This window comes from Falco biarmicus, chromosome 18 (genome assembly GCF_023638135.1).
Source record: "Falco biarmicus isolate bFalBia1 chromosome 18, bFalBia1.pri, whole genome shotgun sequence".
Classification (NCBI taxonomy): domain Eukaryota; kingdom Metazoa; phylum Chordata; class Aves; order Falconiformes; family Falconidae; genus Falco; species Falco biarmicus.
The window spans coordinates 2,813,327-2,835,413 of NC_079305.1; the positions used below are offsets into that span (position 1 = coordinate 2,813,327).

The following is a 22,087-nucleotide window of genomic DNA, read 5'->3' on the forward strand; positions in this document are numbered from 1 at the left end:
CCCTGGGGCAGTTAATTTTTTTTTTTTTTTTTTACAAGGCTAACAGGTGAAAAAAAAAAAAAAAGGTAAAATCCTTACAAAGGCTCATGGTCAAGCATGCATGTTACAAGACAAATACTGTATTTAAGAGAACCAGATCTAATAAATATTAGAATTTTTACATTTTCAAACCACTGCACAAGGATTAAAAGAAATTAAAGTATGACTGCAATAGTAGTCTGGTTAACAACCTCTAACCCAGCCATAATTTTACAGCAGAAACGGTATCTTAGCTGATCAAATAATAAGAGGCATTGTAAAAACTACTGATAACTAAGCCACAGAAATAATTTTAAGTATCGGTAACTGAAAAGTGAAAATTTTCCCAGTCAAGGGGTAAGTTCACTACAACTTTAAACTTCATTCTGAACATTTCCATGAAGGAAGAGTAAACCTAAAAGCACAATTCGCAAAAATACCTGGAGGTAAAAACTCATGAGCCTTATAAAGCATCAGTATCTGGTTCATCTTTGGATAAGCCTTATTTGCTGAAGAGTTTAAATCTCTCAAATAACTATGAACACTTATTTCATGCAGCTTCTGTACTCCACGTATTTTCTGATCGTTGCACTATTCAACATTTCTGTAAGTGCAGTAACTTTGCAAAGCCAAAAGCCAGAAGAAACACTTGCATGGTAAAACTACATTTCCACTCAGTTACTGATAGCAATAGAATACAGAAAATAGAGCATCTCAGAATGCGGTGTAGTAATTACCTACGTAATCACTTGGTATTTCATACTACATAACATCACACTGCCAGACAAGAATTCAGACATCCTTTTTAAAAGCCACAGGGGACTTCGTACTCTAAACAAGGCATTAAAGGTATTGTATCCTAAAAGAAGGCATTAAAGAAACCAGGATGAAACTAAACATTAAGACGTTAGTCCCATAAAACGGATTTTAAAACCTGAAAATTTCCCATTTAAGCAATAGTTTAAAAAAAAGAGCCTTCATGGATCCTGGAACATTAACTGACCTGTTCAGATTATGGCAAAATCTGATGGCAGTTGATGGTTTTGAGATGGAAGTGGTCAACCCACACTATGGGTGGTATTCTTGTCATTCGTGAATGAATGCAGATACTTGTGAAATCCCTCCCTCTCTTCAGTCCCATGAAAAATGATTAATACTGGTTAAAATCATTACAAAAAACATCATTTTATTTTCATGCATCTAAGGTAAAACACAGAGTATTTGTATAAAGAGGTAGATTAAAAAAAAAAAGAAAACAGATTCTCCATTCTTTGTCACTTTTATTCAGTAGTTTGTTTGTGGTTTTCCTTATTTTCTCTTTTTTTGGCGCCAGACACGGCAAGGAGTGATTACAGTCAATTGTTATTAAAACATTTGTTGCAACACAGTCGCCCTTTACCACTGACCCCAAACGGACCCATTTCATGTGCTTTATTTTGTTGGGGGTTTTTTTGTTGGTTTTTTGTTGTTTTTTTTTTTTTCTTCTATACACCACCACCAAGGCTAGGTGGAGGGGGATGAAAGGGAAAGGGGGAGTCCAGGAGGCCAGAAGGAGGAGGAATGCTACAAGCCACAGCAAGAATGAGCTGTATTTAATAAAAAAAGGGGGCCACGAATGATACAGTAATGAGGTTACACAATTAAATCCCATAGCATGATTGAAGGCTTTCCCTGTGTTTGACGTCATCACAATGGAAGGCATAAAAAGTGGAGTAAACCGATGTTGATACAGTCCAATCTAGTCCATTAGGCAAGATGGTGCAAGTAGTCATTTAAATTAAAAAGTGCCCTATCCTCACCTAAATGGCTAGCAGACATGGAGAAGAACGCAGTGACAGATCAACAGAGCTTTCTCCATGTAGCTATAAAAGAGTGTTGTCATATGGCACATTTTTAAACACTGGAAAGGGGTGCCATAATGGACCTCTCATTCTCTTTCATTTACAGGTACAAATGCTAGATTCAACTATTTCAACTATGCAGGAAGTGGACTCTTCAGTTAGGAATGCCAACCCTAATTCATTTTGTCTTGAAATATATACAAGTTGTTTGTAGTAGCTACAGCAATGATGTTCTCCTTAGGATGCCAGGCTGTGTGTAGAATCTTCTTGTTGAAGTCTAGGCTGTCAACACTGATTTCATCCTTCTTCCGTTTACCGCTTGCGCATACTTTACGTGGCTTCAAAACGGTACGCGGTTTATTGTTTTCCCGGGACGCCTCTAAGGTGATGTCTCGCTTTGTGTTTCTGTCGAACATTCTGAAGAAGTTGTTGTAAGATCCTGTCATGACAATGCTGCGGAGGGGGGGGGAAGGAACAAAGTAACAGTTCAGTTAGGAATAACCTCTCCTTTCATTCAATCCGAGGGTCCCACCTAAGATCATGCCCTATTCTACAAGTACAAAGCAGGCATCCTCACCCACATCATCTACAACCTGAAGTGAAACTAAGGCTTTTGAATATTTTAGTGATTTAGAAAAATAAGTATTTTTTTTTCCTTAACTGGACATTTTAAGGTACACACTTTGTCATCTAAACACTTCGACTGTCATCATTCAATTTGCTGCTTATGCACACGTGGGGAAGTGACCTAATGAAAGCCAAACACACCAGGTTTTAAGCCACATAGTTTTAGTTACACACCAAGTGGCAGAATTTAGATACTAACCCAGTTTGTGATACTACCTCATAGGAGATCCTTATTCTATCTCAGCTTTTCAGTAAGACAAATAAAAGTTTCCCTGTCCTTTTGCCTCAAAAACATATTTGGACAGATAACCAAGTTTTAAAAAAAAAAAAAAAAAAAGCTGTGTCTGAAGATACTGATAGGGATACAATAAGCTGATTTAGATCTAGCAAATAAGCAGTTAATTACATGATTAACACAAAAGCAACAGCTGTCTTAAATGGTGTTACTGGCTAGTCAACCATGCCCAAGCAAGGCAAACTTGACAACTTACTGTAAGAAAGAAAATTCCTAGAAGGCATTTCCCAAGCGTTCTACCTTTTGCCAAGGCAGCTTTAAATAGAAAACACACCCCCAGGTTCCCCAACAGGCCTGGTACAGATTCTTATCGGTAGAGCACACAATCAGACCATAGGGTTTGAGTACATGGGCCTTATTCCCACACAAAATATTCCAAAGTTGGATTTTAACACATGACACAGGAAAAAAACCCAAAAAACCCACCCCAAAAATCCACCCTAAAAAACCAAAACCCAAACACCACAAGAAAGATAACCAGTAGAGGTAATCAACCTAGTAGATTAGGGTATCAGTAGTATTTCACCCATGAAAAGTTTGCAGAAAACCATGTCTAATCCTACTACTTCATGTATCTCTCCAGTTTAAGCGGCTGGAACATTTGATGGCGAAGTAACAGAACTCAAATTTCTAATCAAATTTTAAGTCTCTCTAGTACACAAAGGCAATTCTCTATAATCCTACACTACAACATCAGAGGTTAAGGGCTAATATACATACATTAAAGTCTACTTTAGTACAAAAATATTACCCAGGCCAAACCACAAAATCAAACAGATATCTGAGGTCATGCCTCAAGTTGCCCATTTTAAGAATAACTTGGAGAGGTCTTAAGTGCATGTAGAGAAGAATTAAACTTGCCTGTCTGATCCATTCCAACAGCATTCAAATTTGTCAAAAATGCAGTCATTCTCATACAGTGAACAAAGTTTACTTCTGAGGTATTCATGCACCTGGAAAAAAGTAAGTTAGATAAACTGAATGAATATTGAACTTGCATACCTGTAAAATACCCATCATAGATTCTGTTCCAAAAGAAATCAAGTATCCGGACAGCACTTACACCCTATGCACAGGAGCACACACAGCTCCCTCCTCTGACTGTGGATGAACCGATGCACAAATTAACATACTCTGCTCCACAGAGATTTCAAAAGAACTCAAACAGCAGCAAGTCACTCGGGGTGGGGACACTTGGCAATTCTTCAGAATGCTTTCCCTCTCTAAGCAGCTGTCATAACCTCACTATCCTCTTAGATACCCAAGAGGATTTGGCAGACTTATTGCTAAAAATCATGTTTTGGTGACTGATCTTTCTCATACGTGTGATGAAGATGATCCCTTCACAAATTTTCTTCTAAATGCCACAGCAATTTTCAGTGCTGGATGAAAACATTCTGCAGAGGAAATATTCTACCTCCCATTTTCTTCAGGACCCAACAGAAGAATGTAAAGTCAACTGAAGACCCTTAAGAGAGATGTGCTAGCTGATGGCTAACCATTAACCTTTCCACATTTCCACTGTGTAAGAGGGAGGCTTTTTTCATACCCAAATACTGCTTTGGGTTCTGCAGTCAACCTGCAAATAGCGAAATCCTTTGGCACATGTACGGAACCCACAAATCTCATCGGTTCTTTGCCTGGACGTACTGATCTATAGACAAAATAACTGCCACACCAAGACTACCGGTAAGACTCAGCATCCTTCAAGGTTTTAATTTCTAGCCTATAGCATCTTCACCCAATACCTGGTATGTTTCCACCGGTCTATTTTCCATATTTAAATCCCAGATCTTCACTGACAGGTAATCTCTAGTCATCATGTATCGACCACTATGGCTAAATTTGACATCAGATATGGAAGAGATGATTTCAGAGAAAAATGATCTGTTGCTAGGATCTTCCGGTTCTTCAAACACTGTATAAAAATAAGATAGGCATTTCAAGAGTAAGTTTATGTCTCTCCCAGTACAAGAAACACACAAATTAGGTCAGCATTTTCTCAAAAAGCTTGCGACATTGGGCCACTCTGCCAGCATTACGTAAAATAACAACAAGAAAGCCTTATAATACAGTTACCATACTCTGAAATATTTTATTTTCTTAGCAAGTCAAGGGCGGTTTCTTGAAGTGAACTACTTGCTAGTATCCGGAGCCTTCATTCACACACAATATTTCTAGCATCAAATACCAACCAACCAACTAGTATTTGGCCTCCTGAAGTCTGCACAAAGCCACTCCTAGTCCTGCTCTGTAGGCAGACTCCCCAGCTTAAGCTGCTAAGAATTTTATTTGCTACTTTGGCAAAATATGAATCTAATTTTAAGATTTGTTTAGATTTTAGGCTTTAGAGCTATTCAACATACTACAGAAATCCAATACAAATATATACAAACACACAATTCAGTGTTTAATATATTCTTATTGAGTGCTTAGTTTCATCTAACAGCAAGATACCGTATTCCACAAAAAGACAATAAACTACCAGGACAGAACTTACATTTTGAATGTCTGTCACAGAGTGCTGATGCTCGCATATCACAGAGACGAATTGTTCCTTTACTGCTGCTGTATACAAACGTATTACAGCTGTTTGGGTGGAACTCTGCAGCTGTTATCACCTCTGTGAGCTCTTCCATGTTGGCAGGCTTAATATCTACAATATCTACAGCATTTTGTTAAGAAATTTTCTCCAGTTTTCACAACATTTTTCAGCTTTGAATGTATTCAGCTGCGCTTTTTTCAGGACTGTGGGACCTAGGTCACACACTGGATCAAAGGTAACATCAAGTCTCACAATTTGTCTAACAAGCAAGACTGTAACGTTGCATTCTGTATCAGACTGAAATTAATTCTTGTAACAGCAAAAGCCTGCTGAATTTTTTCCTCCACTTAAGCAGTAATTAATTCTATACTACATATCTGTCACCTAAGCTTTTTCACATTGAACTTTATTTTGCTAAATTCAAATTACACTGCCATGTTACAAAGAAGATGTGTGTGATTTCTGCTCAGGATCCTGCTGATTTGTCCACAGATCTCTGCTCCCAGCAACGGGACTGAATACATATTCCTGTGATCCTACTGCCTGCAACTTCTGTAGGTACACGTGAGAGAGGCTGATGGTTAGGTTAGAAGGTAAAAAAGAATAAACATTGGTGAAATAAGGATGGTACTTCTGGCTTGCTTCTTACAGCAAGTCAAGAATTAAGTTTCACAAGATAAGTTTACTGTAATGCTGCCTTGCAGAACCGCTCATCTCACTTGGAAACTTAAGCTTTTTTCTCTCCTTCCAAAGGGTCTGGTTTTCACCACGCAAATGATTACTCCCTCCTTGTATTGCTCACGCTGAGCTACCTCTCCAGAAGTAAAAGCCCTTACAAATACTACAGAGAAATACAGGATGTGGAGAAACATACTACACAAAAAGCCATTTGTGAAAGGAAGCAAAATCCAACGGTTTTGTTGTAACCAAACTGTTCCCATCATGCAAAACAATGCAAAAAAAGATACTAAAACTTCTGTCTGTAATTTCTAGGTGCCACAGGTTAATCCGCAAGTCATCTGCGGATAAGTACGTTTCATAATCGCTATTAATGGAGATGGAATTGATGTGATACGTGTGAGCATTGGCAAATATTCTTCGTGGACTAGCTTCAACCATGAGGTCCATGGGCCTGAATACTGGCACCTGCAAAACACAAAGCAATGGAAGTTTGAGACACAGAGGTGCTACAAACACATCAGCACTCACAATCACAGTCCTTCAACACACCAAGCCGATTAAAGTATCTCAAAATGACCTCAGAAGTAAATGTGTCTGCCCACTGGCATTACAGAAAACGTAAAGTTTGTAGTCCGATGTGGCAGTTACTCACTGAGCCGCGGGCTAATCTGTGTGCCAGGGGCCAGGAGCAGAAAAATCATTTGAACGTGGCTTAATTCACAGTGAGTGAACTACTCACCCGTAGTGTTGTAACTGTAGTAGGATCCCTATACCGTCCATCTTCTTCCTTTAAATTATAACCCTCTGGTCTTTTGTCCCTTTCACTGATTTTCCATAACTTTATTGTTTTATCTGAAATAAAACAGCCAGAGTTTAAGATCAAAGCTCTAGCAAAGACACTAGTCTTCACAGTTGAAGCACTTCAATGTGAAGCCTTCGAACAAGACAAGACCACCTACATGTACCAAAAAAGACAAAAATACTGCCTGGAGAAAACAAGACAAGATAAAAAGCATTAAAAAGACCTCCTCCACAGTTTGTTCTTTTTATAAAAGTTACAGCAAGTTTCAGTTAGGATTGTTATGAATGACTAATGTAAGGTCTCACACAGTTACACACATAGGAAGGTGCTGAATGACAGCTTAGCTAAGCCCCTTTGCTGTAAAGCAACCAAGGCAGAAATGACTAATGCACCACGCCACGCTGCGGGACTCGTGCGGCCAGGCGAGCCAGAACAGCAGTACAGTTAAACAGCGTAACTCTTGTGTAGCCACATCCCCAGATACTTGCATTTAAAACCAGTTGGCTTCCAGGAGAGGATTAGACAAAATCCTAATAGTGAACTCGTGTAACAATAGGTTACCGTGCAAAATTAACTATTAAGTTATAACTTACCATTTGTAGACAATAAAAACTGAGCAGCATTTTTCTGGGGTAACCACCTAATTTTGTTGATCTTCTCTTCAATTTCTAAACTTTTCAAGTAGTCGAACTCTGGTTCATGGCTTTGAAAGGTACTGTAAACATTGTATTCTCCCCTACTGTGAGACTGGGTTTTGTTCTAAAAAGAGAATTAAATGATCAAAATACGTATGCAATGTACAGAATGCTTTTCAAGGCTGCAGGCAGAAGCCAGAACTAGATAGTTATGCAGCAAGATATACAGGCAGACTGCTAATTAGCATAAGAGTAGGTTAAAGCTTCTACATTCTATTGTTGCCTATGCCAGATTTGCCGCGAGTATCCTTTGGTGTACAACTTGCCTTATTTTAACGAGCCTGTAGAACAGACGAAATAAGGACCATCTCTTTTGCAAGAGCTTGATTAGAGTTTCTACTATTTTCGCTAAGAAAGCATCAGAGAAGAAACAGTTATCACAGCAGCTTTTGATTCCTGAAGTTTCCAGAAACTCCCCTTAGCCACATGGAGAGCATTTCCAGCAAGTTCTCATATTCATTCCAAGCAGCTGAACTTACATTCTAGGCATCATAGATTTTCTTTTTTAAAAAATAACTCCAAAATCTTCATTTTTCCACCTTTAATTTTTCCACCTTTGTTTTGTAAGCAGGATACTCCTCAAGAGAACTACACAGCCACATGTATGGCAGATCTACTCTTACGGTTAAGTTCAGCTTGCTAGGCACACCATGGAAATCCCACGTCAGCTCTAAATTTATACAAGTAGCTCCACTGTTTTGGCATATCATCTCCACATTCCCCGAGACCTTCTGAACTGCTTAAGCAGCTTTTTTTTTTTTTCCCCTCATTCTGGAGTTGAGAGGGGAAAAAAAAAGCTGAACACCTCTGCTGAATACATCTTTGACATGAAAAGCCACACCTGAAGTTAGCCTGTTCAGGATGGAACAGTTTGGAAAACTGAAAAACCTCTAAATTTGCACAATTCCTCTTTCTAAAAGCTATGTTGTCAGCAATGGCTTCCTAGCACTAACGCTGCATGGCATGGCCTGAACCTTAAATTCCCTCCAGTGAGTAAGGCCAAAGAAAACTGGAACAGTTTCTCAAAGTGCTCACAAGGCGTACCTGAAATTAACTCCAGCTTAATTTTATGATATATTCCTATTCTAACTATTTCAAGAGGTTGCACCATCAGATGCCTTTCCTGTGATAGTTCTTGACTAGCAACTTTGCTCCTTCCTTCTCTTGTGTGTCTCACATGTCCATCCATTCATTTCATCCCTTAAATACCTCACTAAAATGTACTTCTTGATACGCTCCTTGCTAGCTCACATTCGTCACATCCTTAGCATCATTTTCTCTTGCTTCATAGCCTTACATTAATAGCTGGCAGGAACACTTAACATTTTACAGTAAGCTGCAGGGGAGGAAAACGTGGACAAAATGCATAGAAATAAAATTTGGCACGAGAATTTTGTGTCACACCTATCAATTACACTGGCTTTTGCACCCTAGAGAACAGAAGGACCTTTTTTCTAAGTTGCAGTTAGACCTAACAAGTTAAGCAGGGTCACTGCACAGAACAGGCGACTTCTGAAGTAAATCTATTGTGCTTTAGGAAATGCTGGTCATGATTCAGGGAACTTTCATTCAGTTCCATACTTGCCATAATGATAGAGTCAAATATATTTCTTGTGCATTGTAGTAAAATTCTACAAGACTAGAATAATACATACAACTAAGAATACGTGAAATCCATCCTTAGGACAAAAGCAAAATGTAAAGCATCAGATCATCTCATGGCAGTCAAAAAAAAATATATTTAAAAAGCCCCAAGAAAACAAAAAGAGGCGTTGGCTCAAGCGCCCTATGTTAAATTCCAATTTAGGTAATTACAGGCTGCCTACACAAATTCCTCCTTCAGTTTCAATTAGATACAGCGTTCATTTCCTGCCCGATACTCACGTAATGGCACTTGCTTCATGTGGCAACAAGGGCCACCACATTCCAGCCCAGAGGTGGCAGCATTTTGGCAGTGGGTAAAGCTACCCAAACTTGTATAACCCCACGTAAGAGCGGTTGTGGTTTAGTGTTTCTCTTCCTGTATGTATGGTCTGTAAAGCACTCGAATGCAGTGTGATAGAAGGTGGCACATAAATCCAACGAAATACTTGTCTGAGGTACTCTTACGTACAAAACTTGCTCTAGACAGTTGTGCCTATGGCATAACTAAATACTAATACCCACTGTTCATTCCCAAAACACCGAGAAGTCAAATTGAATTCTTCATATACCTGGAGTCACAGATCGTAAGGATATGAGCTATGGGTTATGCATCAAAAACGCAAGGAGCCATTTGAAGACAACTCACTTGAGAACAGGCAATTAGCTATTTAAGCTACATTAAAGGATCCTTAAAGGATGCAAGCTAAAACTCAAGAGTTAAAAAAAACAAAAACCAAACAAAAAAGAAAAAAACAAAACAAACAAAAAACCCAAAACCAACAACAAAAACCCACACCACACGAGCTGGCAGCCAAACCCAGGACGATCAGAGTAAGCACACTCCACACAGAGAGATCTGCTCAGGCTCCAGCCGAGGAACGGGAGGCCAGGCAGGCAGGGCAGGCAAGCCGGCAGGCAGGCAGGCAGGGCAGGCAAGCCGGCCTACCCACTAGATGGCACCAGGTGACCAGAGCGATGCTCTGTATGCATTGCCAACTGCCTGCACACCAGCAAAAAAGCAACCCTGGAATTCTGCAGGTTTAGGATTTTTCGAATCAAAATTGAATGGAACAGTAAGGTAAGGGAAAAAGTAACAGCATGACTTTTCTAGGCAGCGAGATGACAGAAGTGCCTTTTTATCCTGCCCCTGAAATAAATTCCTACCAAGTCAACATCTAACTACAGCCTCAGTTACAAAGTGTGCCATCTCAGCTTTTCCACCTTCAACATGTGAGTAGAGGCCCTTCCCTAGTACTGATTTGTGTGTAGCGCTCTAAAAAGACCAAAAGAACAAGTATAAAATGGAAAGATACCGTTGCTACTATGATGCTATGATTTTACCTGATTGATGTCAGAATGGAAAAGGACATCTTAGGTCACAGTTACATACTCACTGAAGGGCAAGTTTTATTTCCCAAACTACAGCGAAATCTGCAATAATCATGCCAGCCAAGCGGAATCATTGTAAAACAACCAGCTTCAGCTTTCCCAAGGTCTTTTTGTGTCCTACCTCCCTTTCCTGTTTTCATTTTAAACACTCTTAGACCACAGAGAAATTAATTTGTAACAGTGTCACAAAATCCTCAGTAATTTCTTCACTCTTAAATTTCATTATTTTAATCACCGATTACATAGGCAGAGAAAAGTTTTTTATAAAAGCATGCTCCTTTCCTTGAAAAGGAGATTGATTAGGAACAGAGAAGAACATTATAGTAGTTAGCACTCACCTCCTGCTCCTGTTGAAAGATGACAACTCTGCCTCCTTTGTCTCCTGTTGCTAACAATTCTCCAGAATGGTTAAATTCTACTGTAGAAATTATATCCGCTGCATAGGAATAAAAATAAAACCCAGAAGTTAATAATTCTTCTAAATACTAAGTGTCCAAGAAAGCTACAATTATAAGATAAAATGCATACTTCAGTTTAAATATACTTATGTTACAAAAGACAAGTAGGGATTTTCTTCAAAAATATTATAGAAGCATTTTTTTAAAGCTGTACATTTGAAAACCAGTTAGTAGCTCCCCATGCCAGAATTAAAAAGTTGTGTTGTGCATTAGATTTGTTTTTAAGGGTTTTATATCATCACTTCTTAGAACTGTTTCCCTGTTATGACTGCTACTCTACTCTAGTAATGGATTTTCAGCATGTACTGTAACAGCAGAGACCGTGTATATATATTCCTACCTTTATTTTCTCCATTCTTTCTGATAGAAGATTTAGATACAGTCATTACCCATATGATCTCAAAAACTTTTTTTTTATGACTGTACACATTTGACAGCTTAAAGGCAGAACTTATTAGGGAGGAGATGTTCAGACATCAGTGTCTAAGGAATGCAAGGATGTGAAACAAAAACAGCTACAGAAAATTCGGAAATAAAAGTTTTTTAGAGACAATCTGTTGAATTTGAGTATCTCTTCTGGATGAGGAAGGTTTACATTACCACAAGTATTTTTACAGAGTGCTAAAATTAAATCGTGACTGTACACTGACAAAAAAACCCAGTCATGCCTAGTATCAAACTGATCTGTTCATACAACAAAAAGAAAAAGGGACAAATTACAACTTAAGCTCAAGCACACCAATTCACATTTTCAAACGCACGCATGCCCCTCATACTTTCAAATAGCGCGATCATAAGCCAAGCCATTCTTCGAAGGCCAACTTCAAATTGCAATACAACCATGTACATGTAATTTTCTGCAGGAGAAAGTACCCAAGGTTTTTACACACGCAGATTTTTGGGCTATTTCACTTTCGTGTCAGTCTAATGCAGACCAACAGTGTATCCACGTTTTCTATTAGAGTTAAAATGGTCTGGTACCAGGCTGAAAGCTACTGCTAAAAAAAAAGCTACTCAGTCTGAATTTAAAGACACTATTGTGCAGCGTATCACGGAAGCTATCTTATCATAGACAGCAACAGGGTTATTTCATTTTTGAAGAAGTGAAACATGCAGGATTTTCCTCTTATTCATTCTAATATCAAAATGAGACTTACATCATTCTCTGGTTGTCCCAAACACATGGGCGGTGGCCTCTGAGGGCATTAGCAAGCTGTTCTTTAATAACTGCATTACACAGCAGGTACAAGAATGCAGTGCTATCTGTCTGAAAACTGCACAGTGCAAAGACAGCCTGGACAAGCAGGCCTAACTCAGCTGCAAAATCCTCAGAGGCAAAAGATGCAAAATCAGATTCTTGGCACAAGTGGATATGTACAGCTCACTTATGTTTTCTATATATACAGTACAAACTGCCACATAACAAAGGATAAACACAATATCATCCTGCCTCCATCGACCTCCCCTGCCACGATTACCTGGCACCACTGCAATAAACAGGCTGAAATTTCTCAAGAACACTGCTAAGGACATAAATACGATGTAGGCTTGTATGTAGATAAACAAGGATCCAGACCATGACACAGGAAAACCTTGAGTGCTCCTAATTATTTTTTTCCTGGAAGGTAACGGTTACTTTAGCCATTCATTCACATAGTTTTGAACAAGATTAAGGGATTTATCTCGCATCTATAAGACTTAAGACTGCATACCATTCAGATGAAGATGCAGCATTCAATATGTGCCTTTCACAGGTGAACGGGGCACAAAGATAACATAAAATTAATCAAATCCAGTATCCAAAGAGTGAAGTGCAAACCAAGCAACCTAATTTTGCCTGTTCCATACAATGCGAACCACATTATTGTAATCCTCTGATAGGATAAGACTTAAGGAAGTTATCAATTAATTGAAGAAAAACAAGATAACTCGCCTTTCAGTGAGACATATACAGAATAATCAGGATTTTGAAAAACACTGAGAGATTTAACACTGCAACCTGTGCCAGTCCTAAAACAGAGAAGACGATACAGCAAGTTATCAACAGATGTGTGTACATGTATGTGGAAGGAGAACAGCAAAAACAAATTTACCTTGAAAAGTCTTATATACCCATCTAAGAACAGATTATTAAATTCATCATAGTACTTAGTTGGTGAAAGTCACTGAGAAGTTTTACAAGGTCAGAAGCCTTAGGCTGGAAGCCTCATGATTAGAACAGGCAGCAACAACAACCAGAAAAGCCTTAAGTTAAGGGATAAAACCTCCATATTCTTAGGTCTGCTGATGTAATATATGTCATATTTAATAATTATACAAGTCTCCTGTATAGCAGAAAGCTAACCACTTTTCTGTTAACTATTCTAGACATTCTTGCTTTTTACATTTATTTTAACTTCCAAGATCATCCAAGCTTGACATTGGTGATCTCCAAGCTGATGCAAGTCCTGCTTTGGCTATAGACTCAACTGTGCGACTGAACTTTCAGTACGAGCATCCCCACACCTCCAGAAAGTCCAGCACGCTCAGTCAGTCGGTGATGACAGACTCAAAACCCTCCAAGTGCCTGGTCAACACTATGCAGAAATGCTTTTCAAGTATTTGGATCAATTTTACATTAGAAACAAAATACATTCTTAACAAAAATTATTCATTAGTTTTTCAACTCAAGGTATATGTATAGAATCCAACGTGCCTTCTACACTGTAATCCTGGACTGTTCCCTTTCCAAGGACAAAACAAACGTGTTAAAAAAGTAGACAGAAAAATGATTTCTGCATAAGTAGTCCCCAAAAAGGGCCAAGATGCATATTTTATACAAAAATCAGTACTAGAGAGCAAAGCAACCAGTCACACATTTTAAATCTGGTAACTCACCATTAAGAATATTGTATTCCCATACCTTGGTCAAAGAAAGAGACAGACATCAAGGCACTGGTGTTGAACTGGGCGGATTTAATAGTGTTTGAGAATTGACAGGGGAAGCATTTCATCTTCCGCAGTGCACTGATTCGCTTGTGTATTTTCATCTGCATTAACACCCTCGTTGCCAAAAAATAATCAGTGTTATCCTTTTCAAACGGTCATTGTAATTCCCTTGATAGTTACAACGTAGGGTTATTTTAGTCCTTCGGCATCGCAATGGGCAAAGGAGCATCTACAGATCGCGCTGCCTTCTCTCTGCCTCCTCCCTTTTGTGCATGCTATTTTTGCTACAGTCTCTAGGTGGGAGTCTCGCAAACACAGAGGCCTGCGCTCACTGTCCAGAAGCTTGTAGATGATCCCTTCTATACGCAGTGAGCACTAGGGAGGAGTATATTTAAGGGAGAAGCAGATCTATAGTGCTCTGTTGTCACCAACACCAGTGGCTTTTGGCAATACGATCCATGCTGTTGTTTACTGTTAATTCATTTCTAGTGCCCTCTTCTTCAAGCACCAGTATCCAAGATAAGTAACCACCAAAACCTTATCTGATAACCATACCCCTCACAGGATATAGATAGATAGCATTATCTGTTAAGAGACTTCCACAGAATTACCCATGCATTGGCGATCAGGTTTGTCTCTCTCCTCCCCCCAAGCATCTCGAGACATCTTTGACACCGAGATGAAGCATGGCATTTCGAGATTTTAGAACACTACAGGGCAAATCAAGCACACAAGATGAAGCCATCATTCTGACAAAAGCAAAAAACAGGATAGAAAAGTCTGTCTGCATTCCTGTAGTGTACCTGCAATACCTGTACTAAGTTTCTCCCTCTTGCATAACTTGGGATAGACAGCTCAGGGGTTACTATACTGTTAAAAGCACTTCTTTGCAGAGATGTAGACAGATGTCCTTTAGTTCCGCCTAAATCCCTTTGCAGACACTTACTGTTAACACCGCAGGGACACTTCTGAGATTACTAAATACTGACAAATAAATGGCTTTCAGTGATCTGAAAGCAAAAAAGGGGGGGGGGGGGGGAGGGGGGGGGGAAGGGGGAAAAAAAAAAAAATCACCTACACAACCTGAAGTCCATTTACTGTTGTTGCATGTGTACGTCAGTAAGGGAAATATTTTGCAGAGCAGGTTGAGTGAAACACTACGCATTGATCACCAAAGTACTGTACAGTTGCATCCCTACCTCAAAGACACAAAACACACTACAGGCAAACTAAGCCAGTGATCCTAAAAATCCCACTGAACTGTGAGGAAAGACTTTGGGTCCCTGACCCATCGGCACAAGCCAACGGGGCAGAGCCTGCTTCCTCAGGAGTCCTCAAAACCTCCTGATAGTTCTTCCACATAGAGCAGCTACAACCTTGTTTCTTGCAACTGCTGTCAAGTTGCTTTTTCTTCTGCACACGATCCTTATTTTCACAATCTGCTGTAAGATTTTTATGTATTGCTTCAACGATGTATCTTCACGTTAAGTGCTCCATAGAAATCAAAACCGCCACAAGGTCTGGACACTTACCTTCACTAGTAAGTAAGGTAAGACCAGGTTTTTCCCATGCTAGACATGGAGACAGGAACCTGAAGATGCAAAGGAATCCAAGCAAGGCAGACAAGAAAGGGGAATGACACTTATCTCAAAAGCTTTGACAATGCTTTAAGCAACATGTTCACAGCTCACCACGTGAAAGGGAGGCACACCAGAAAGCTCCCAAGCAATTCTTAAACAGTGGCAGACACACACTTCTGCCGCACCTCACAAGAACACAGACGTTCAATACAAACCTAACTTGTTATCTTCAGAAGCCCCCTAGGAAACAATCACAATTTCAGATTTTCTACTCAATATTTATTACACCAACTTTTGCTATTTTGAGTAATTCACCTCTCATGTCAGGCAGGATACAGACGGCTTGAAAAAACTGAGGCACTGGGCCAGTACACTGAAGAAAGATGACCAGCTCAAATCAAAACAGGCAGATTACACTGTTCCAAGATAGACGGATAAAGGAATCTGACAGATGTCAAGTGTGGTTTTCCCCTTTAAAAAAGAACAGTGTTTGAAATAAGGAAAACTCCATGACAGATACTAAAAAAACACTTTCATGCTTTGGTGGCCTTCCACACTTTTCAGTGAATGCTGAACAAGAGCCACACATGCCCTATAACGAGCAAATTTTCTGAAATATTAGAGAAAGGGTTGTGCTGAAGTTTTACCATTGTCAACAAGTCTGTGGAATAAGGGAATAAAACAGCTTTATCAAGCCTAACAAAAAAAAAAAAATCACTGTAATCCAATGACTTAGTTCCAAAAGGCCCATTGTGAACCTGAAAAGCAATTCTGTATTAGATTTGTTTCCAATAATAGAATAAAAGGTATTTTATTAGTACAGAAGAGGCTATCTATTTTAATGTAGCATGAACTTTATATAAACTCCGCTTATAAAACATGCTTGGTAGGCAAAACATGTCACCTACTCTACAGCAGCAAGTCAATCATGGCAGTGAACAAAGAGAGTCTTTATTTCACCAGACCTAAAAGGTTTCTGTGCAAGTTTTTGGAATTACGTTGATTTGCTGCCTAAGCAGAGAGCAAGTAAATCAGTATGTTTACACAAGTGGAGCAATCTCCTGATGTTTCCAAATACTGAACAAAAAATTGTAGTATTTAAAAAGCATTTTGGTACTTCTTCAGTGTTTATACACCTTCCCAGTGGCTTCAGAATACCATTTCTGGAATTTTCCAAAGGAGCAACTCAAACAGACCTCATCCATGTGAAGCAGATTACTTATAGATTGGTAATTCTGACCTAAGGAGTAAAAAGACAATTCACAGACCAAATGTGGAGCTCACTTCCTCAGTTTGCCAGCCTTAAGCATAGAAGAAGCTATTTGGATCAAACTAAACATCAATTGATCATTCCAAGGACACTTCAGAAACTGGAACAGGAAACATTAAGAATCGAACTTTTACAATTATTATTAAAAACCAAGGAAGGTCAAAAAGCCTCATACTGAGAAAGCAGCACAGGAATGGATAAACATCATGAGGGATAAAAACAATGAAATGTTTTCATTCAATGCACAATTACTAAGCATACCTGAGCCACTCTTCCTAGATTATCTCCACAGATAAAGTCAGCATGCTCAAAACTGTGTAGGAGTGCCTGTCCAGGAAAACTGGGAGACTCTTAAGTGTCTGGATCTCTCTTGTGAATTGTTTGGTCCTTTTTAATCAAGGGTGAAGCAAAGCCTTCCTGTTTCAGGCTACTGAACAGATGCAACTTCCAAAAACTTAAGCTCAGGTCACAGCTAATGACATAAAATTGTTATTTTTTCCAGTACTTACTTTTTCTAGAATTACATACTTCATTGGGGGGGGGGGGGGGGGCACGACACACAACCAAAAACACTGGAGAGAAAACAAAAGCTCCTCCAAGGCTTCAAATATTTCAAGAAGCTACACAACACACTCTGAATGTCCGAGTCATCCCAACATCACCCCATTGTTTGCAAATTTTCATTTACCACTTATCAAGAATCCTAATAATATTGTGTACTAAGTCTCTGAAGCTAGATAGTAAAGTGTTAATCTCAAAGTGCACAGGAAGGCTGTTTAAATAAGATTAAGAAAGAGTGATTATACATGTCTATCTGCAGGGAGGAGAGCTCCCAACACAGGATACCACAACTATACACACCAGGGAAAGAATAAGAAAGCAATATGGCGAGCACTATTTAGTACTCATGGTATAAAAGGAAACACCCTCTGCATTCCAGCCTCATCCCTAATTTATGTATATAGAGAGGGGGAAGGGAACACAAGGATTGTATACTTTAAAGTTACCATGACCGGGTTTACTATTGACTTCATTTCCCTTTTCTTCATTCCCTTTCAAGAGTGATTCTCTGCATTCATTCCATCTCTCAGAAGTGACTAGGCAACAAAACCAAAGGCAGCTGGATAAGGCATTCCTACTGTTCAATTTACTACTCAAGAGTCATTCCATAAGTCCTTTAAATAGCTTTCTTCTCTACTAGAACAGGGCATTAAAAATATATTAATTCCTCAGAAATATGGGGACAGGATAAAATACACGCAGCACAGAAGCAGAGAAAGGGGTTACGCTTGTGGCAAAAATTCTCACTCCTGTGCCATGAAGCATTGCAAGAGCCGGCTGGTTACTTGTTCTCTCCGACATACCAGCCCTGCAACACTGCTGCACACAAAGAGCACACAAAGCTCCCCTTCGTAACAGGGAGGGGAGTGGAGTTTGTATGATGGCCAGCTAGCTTCACACTGCTGCTGGCCCTGCCCCTGTTAGAACACAAAAATGCGGGAGCCTAAGACTCAGTTCAAGCAGCAGACGGTAATTAAGCTGGTTTTGCTGGCTTGTGCAAGTGTGGGAAATCTACACCCAGGGAGAAGGATTTACAGAGTGTTCCCTAGCATCCACGTTTGTTCCAAGGGCTCCAGGCTTTGTGATGCCGAAAGTGAAAAACATGCGATCATCATGAACTCGTCATTTTCCCCATTTATTTTGAAAGCATTCTAGTCCTGTTCAGTAAAGATCTATTTAAGTGTTGAGACTCTTCCCAGTCTATTTACGTACTTCACATCTGAAGTTCGCTGCATAAAAACTATTCACCCTAAGTAAAATAACCAAATACAAACCTTGCCAAGCAGTCCTAAAACTCCCTATCTTTCCTCTGTTTCTTGGACTTCCCTGTATTCCCTTTCCTTCCCTTCTCTCTCCAGCTTGGCCAATCTTTGAGGAAAAACACCACTTCCTAGAATAGGCAAGTCCTAGTTCAACTAGGAGTTCAACTTTGGATTTGAAAGCCTGAGTGATTTACTTACTATTATTACACATCTTATTTTAACTTTCTATTCAGTTCCCTAAAATAAAGGTTGAACACCTCTTGATAAAACTTTTTCCTGTAGCCTCCCAAGTTACATTAACATTCCCAATGCCTACCTTGCCACTGATTCAGTTCACTGTGGGCTCTAGTCTTCAATGGCAAAGCACTGTTTACATAGTATCCTTTAAGTACACCACATCCTTCTGAGATTACTCTTTATGCTGTCAAATCTACATACTAGCAGTGACAGTAAGAACTCCTGTTATCACCAGCCTTCAGAAGTAGGAGCTTGAATTCAATCACCTTCTTTAAAGGAAGCATGAACAATACAAGCTAAGGGAAGGAAACAGTAAGACAACTGTTTCATAGGATATACACATATTAGGACGACTTAGAATTTACAGATGCATTTACAACATGCTCTTAAATAGTCTAGAAATCATGAAACTTAATGACCAAGCTCAAAACAATGTTATTCTGTGGTTTTGTAAATTTATGCGAACAACTATTTTTGTTAAGTCTCAGGACTTCTTAGAAAAGCCAACAGCGTTCACACTTCTTAGAAAACACAACTTCTGAGCAGCAAACTTCCATTCCCTCCCAGTGAGGTAATATAGCAATACCAGCCTTAATCTTGTTGCCATTGGTTTTATGCAAGGCTAGTAGTTCTCTTAAATAGCTTTACTAGGCTCAATGCTCAGAGAAGAACATAACTCCATCTGCCCAAAGCAACAGAAGCTGCTCCTCTCTGCAAAGCAACAGTGAGAACATGGCATTAGAACTGCAGAGAACAGAACTGAAACAGAAATTACGCTCAAAACCCTTTATAATTTGGAATAGCAGCGTGCATGCAGATGAAGTATTTTACAAAGGTAACAGTAAAGCTGAGAACAGAATCATCGTCTACCAAGAAGATACAGTGCCTCTCATCTGGAAAAGCAGCTCCTTACACATTCAGAAATCTTTAAGTGATCTTAACTTATTCGTGCTACCAAGGCACCTTCCTCATTTAAACACAACTCATAGAAAGCACACTCACGTTCAGTATTACAATTTAAGTGGTATAGGGAGTAGCATACTAAACATTGTAATTCTTGTGTTTAGTAAACAATTGTTGTGCCTCGCTGGGCAACTGCTGTTCGTGGGCCAGCATCTTAGTTGCTTCAGCTTCTAAGATGTTCTAAGAATGCAGTTGCATTAGTAAGCTTCAACATTTCCATTCAGGTCAAGTTTCCACCATGGTCCCTTTTTAGGACCAAGGCGAGAGGCCAACAAAGGACCCTGCTGAAACAACAGCACCTTTCAAAGTAGCAGAAATCGCTACAGTAAACACTATGATCACCACCTTGACCAGGCACTACCACCACCTCAAACCTTTGTGAATGACCCCTAGCAAAGTTGTATTTGCAAAAGGTTATTGAGCCCACAGCCAAAATGCCAATAACTGCATTTCTGTCTAGAGGTACAAGTCTCCACAAGCTTACACTTACAACGGTTCCCTGAACAAGGTCAGAACACAGCACTGCTAGAGCAGAAAGGAAATTGATTTAAACCTCAGATCCCTGGCTTCCTGTCTCCATCTATAGTAGGAAATTCAGTCTCCAGTACATGACTCCAAAACACCTGTGGTGACATAGAGAAAAACAGAGACAACAAACAGCAGCAAGCCAAACCCTCTGAAAACAGATCTCTCTTACACAAATGTTCACTGACTGGTCCATGCTTCCTATGCTTAAAATGGCATAAAATTGCTTTAAAAGTTTTATCTTTGTGAAGGGAGTTAAAACATTCACATTGAAAATTAGTATGAGCTGTGGGAAAAAAACTTTTACAACTTAAATTGATTTAAAACTGCGATCTACCATGGAACTGGCGAAGCAATACCTGTACCGCAATTACTGTAACCACTGGGCTATATCTCACAGTAGAGGTTTTCTTTCTGCTCACCAGACCTGGCACTGCATTCTATAATTCCTTGTATACAAACTTCATTGTAAACCTACAGAAGAAAAAAATCCTATAGGGCTAGTATATGTTAGCAGAAAATGATCCTGAACCAGTGCCTTCAAACAGTTTCATCTGATGAGACTCAAACAGTTTTGGTTTTCAGGTTTTTATAACCCCAATTAGTTATTAATAAAGTGCTTCATAAATTACTGTGAAAACCCCTTTCATATTAAACTCATAACAATAGCAGATAGAAGAATGTTCTCTCTATATAAACAAATGCAAAGCTGTTTGGTTTCTGGATAGAAACCATTAACCCTTATCACCCTGATTAATTACTTTCTATTTTTAACCTTAAGACAAAACATTACTGCAGTTCTTTCAGAACACAGGTACAGGAAACCAACCGGCAAATTCCCTTTTTTCACTAGTCGAAAGGGAATAAACTGACCGCTGCAGTATCTTTAGTTCACAAGAAGCTGCAAACCAACAGAATTCCCAGTCTTGCCCCTAAGCTGGGCACATCTAGCTGGGAGAACATAGTCAGGAGCAGTCAAATCATAGATGAGCAGGGAAACCAAACACACTCACAACAGATCAGTCCAGATGTGAACACCACCTAAAACTACTGCTGACTTGGCTGCCCACACTTAGGCACTGTGTGATTAACTAATAAGGTTAACTTAGCTCCAGCATTAGCTGATGTAAAAAAAATAAAATAAAATAAAATGTAACACTGTGAAACTAGCAAAACATTTCGTTGTAGCCCTCTCAGTGCAATTTCCAAGTCCTTTGGGAGCTGCCTTCACCTCTGTATTACTGGGACCTCTGAGGGTGTTTTTTACACCTAGACCTATGATCCTTTCCCATCCTGGAATTGGGGTGGGGTGGCTGTGTCCTCCACAACTCTGGGAGACCACCACTATCCACATAATTCAGTATGCACGTTACTGCAAAGCGGAGACATAACCATTTCAAGACTGCGCCGTTTTTCAACTCAACACAAGCTAGAGCAGCCTGAAACTACCTTAAACTCAATAACAAGGGATTATTTAATACTTGACAAGAATTGCCTTGAGTCTCTAAAGGCATCCTCTGCCTTGAAACGACAAATAGCATTGTTCTGGACTTTTACAATACCCTATGAAAGGCAACTGAACCTCAAGGTGGTCTAAAGCACAATCATATGGTTTTTATTCAAATAGTTTCTAGCCTTCCCAAAGGTCTTAAGTTTTAACTTGAGGAACAAACCTGGTTAGGAAAGCAACAGCTAAGACAACTCCCGTCTTTAGAGCTTCATTACATAGGTTTAGAGTTTTTCCCCTGAAGAATACCCTAAAGATT

At 39.4% G+C, this 22,087-nt stretch overlaps 1 protein-coding gene across 2 annotated transcripts in view; it reads right to left on the reverse strand.

Annotated features, from left to right (window-relative positions):
• Positions 1–1,178: 1,178 nt before the first annotated feature.
• The window catches only part of PPP2R2A (protein phosphatase 2 regulatory subunit Balpha), a 39,859-nt gene continuing 18,950 nt past the window's right edge, over positions 1,179–22,087 (reverse strand). For both annotated transcript variants that reach the window (XM_056362799.1, XM_056362798.1), the window contains exons 3-10: positions 10,876–10,973; positions 7,403–7,568; positions 6,747–6,859; positions 6,295–6,472; positions 5,282–5,446; positions 4,530–4,699; positions 3,643–3,734; positions 1,179–2,312 (exon numbers count right to left, since the gene is read on the reverse strand). In XM_056362799.1, coding sequence (XP_056218774.1) covers positions 2,033–2,312; positions 3,643–3,734; positions 4,530–4,699; positions 5,282–5,446; positions 6,295–6,472; positions 6,747–6,859; positions 7,403–7,568; positions 10,876–10,973 — 1,262 coding nt within the window. In that variant the 3' untranslated portion in view covers positions 1,179–2,032. The remainder of the gene's footprint in view (positions 2,313–3,642; positions 3,735–4,529; positions 4,700–5,281; positions 5,447–6,294; positions 6,473–6,746; positions 6,860–7,402; positions 7,569–10,875; positions 10,974–22,087) is intronic.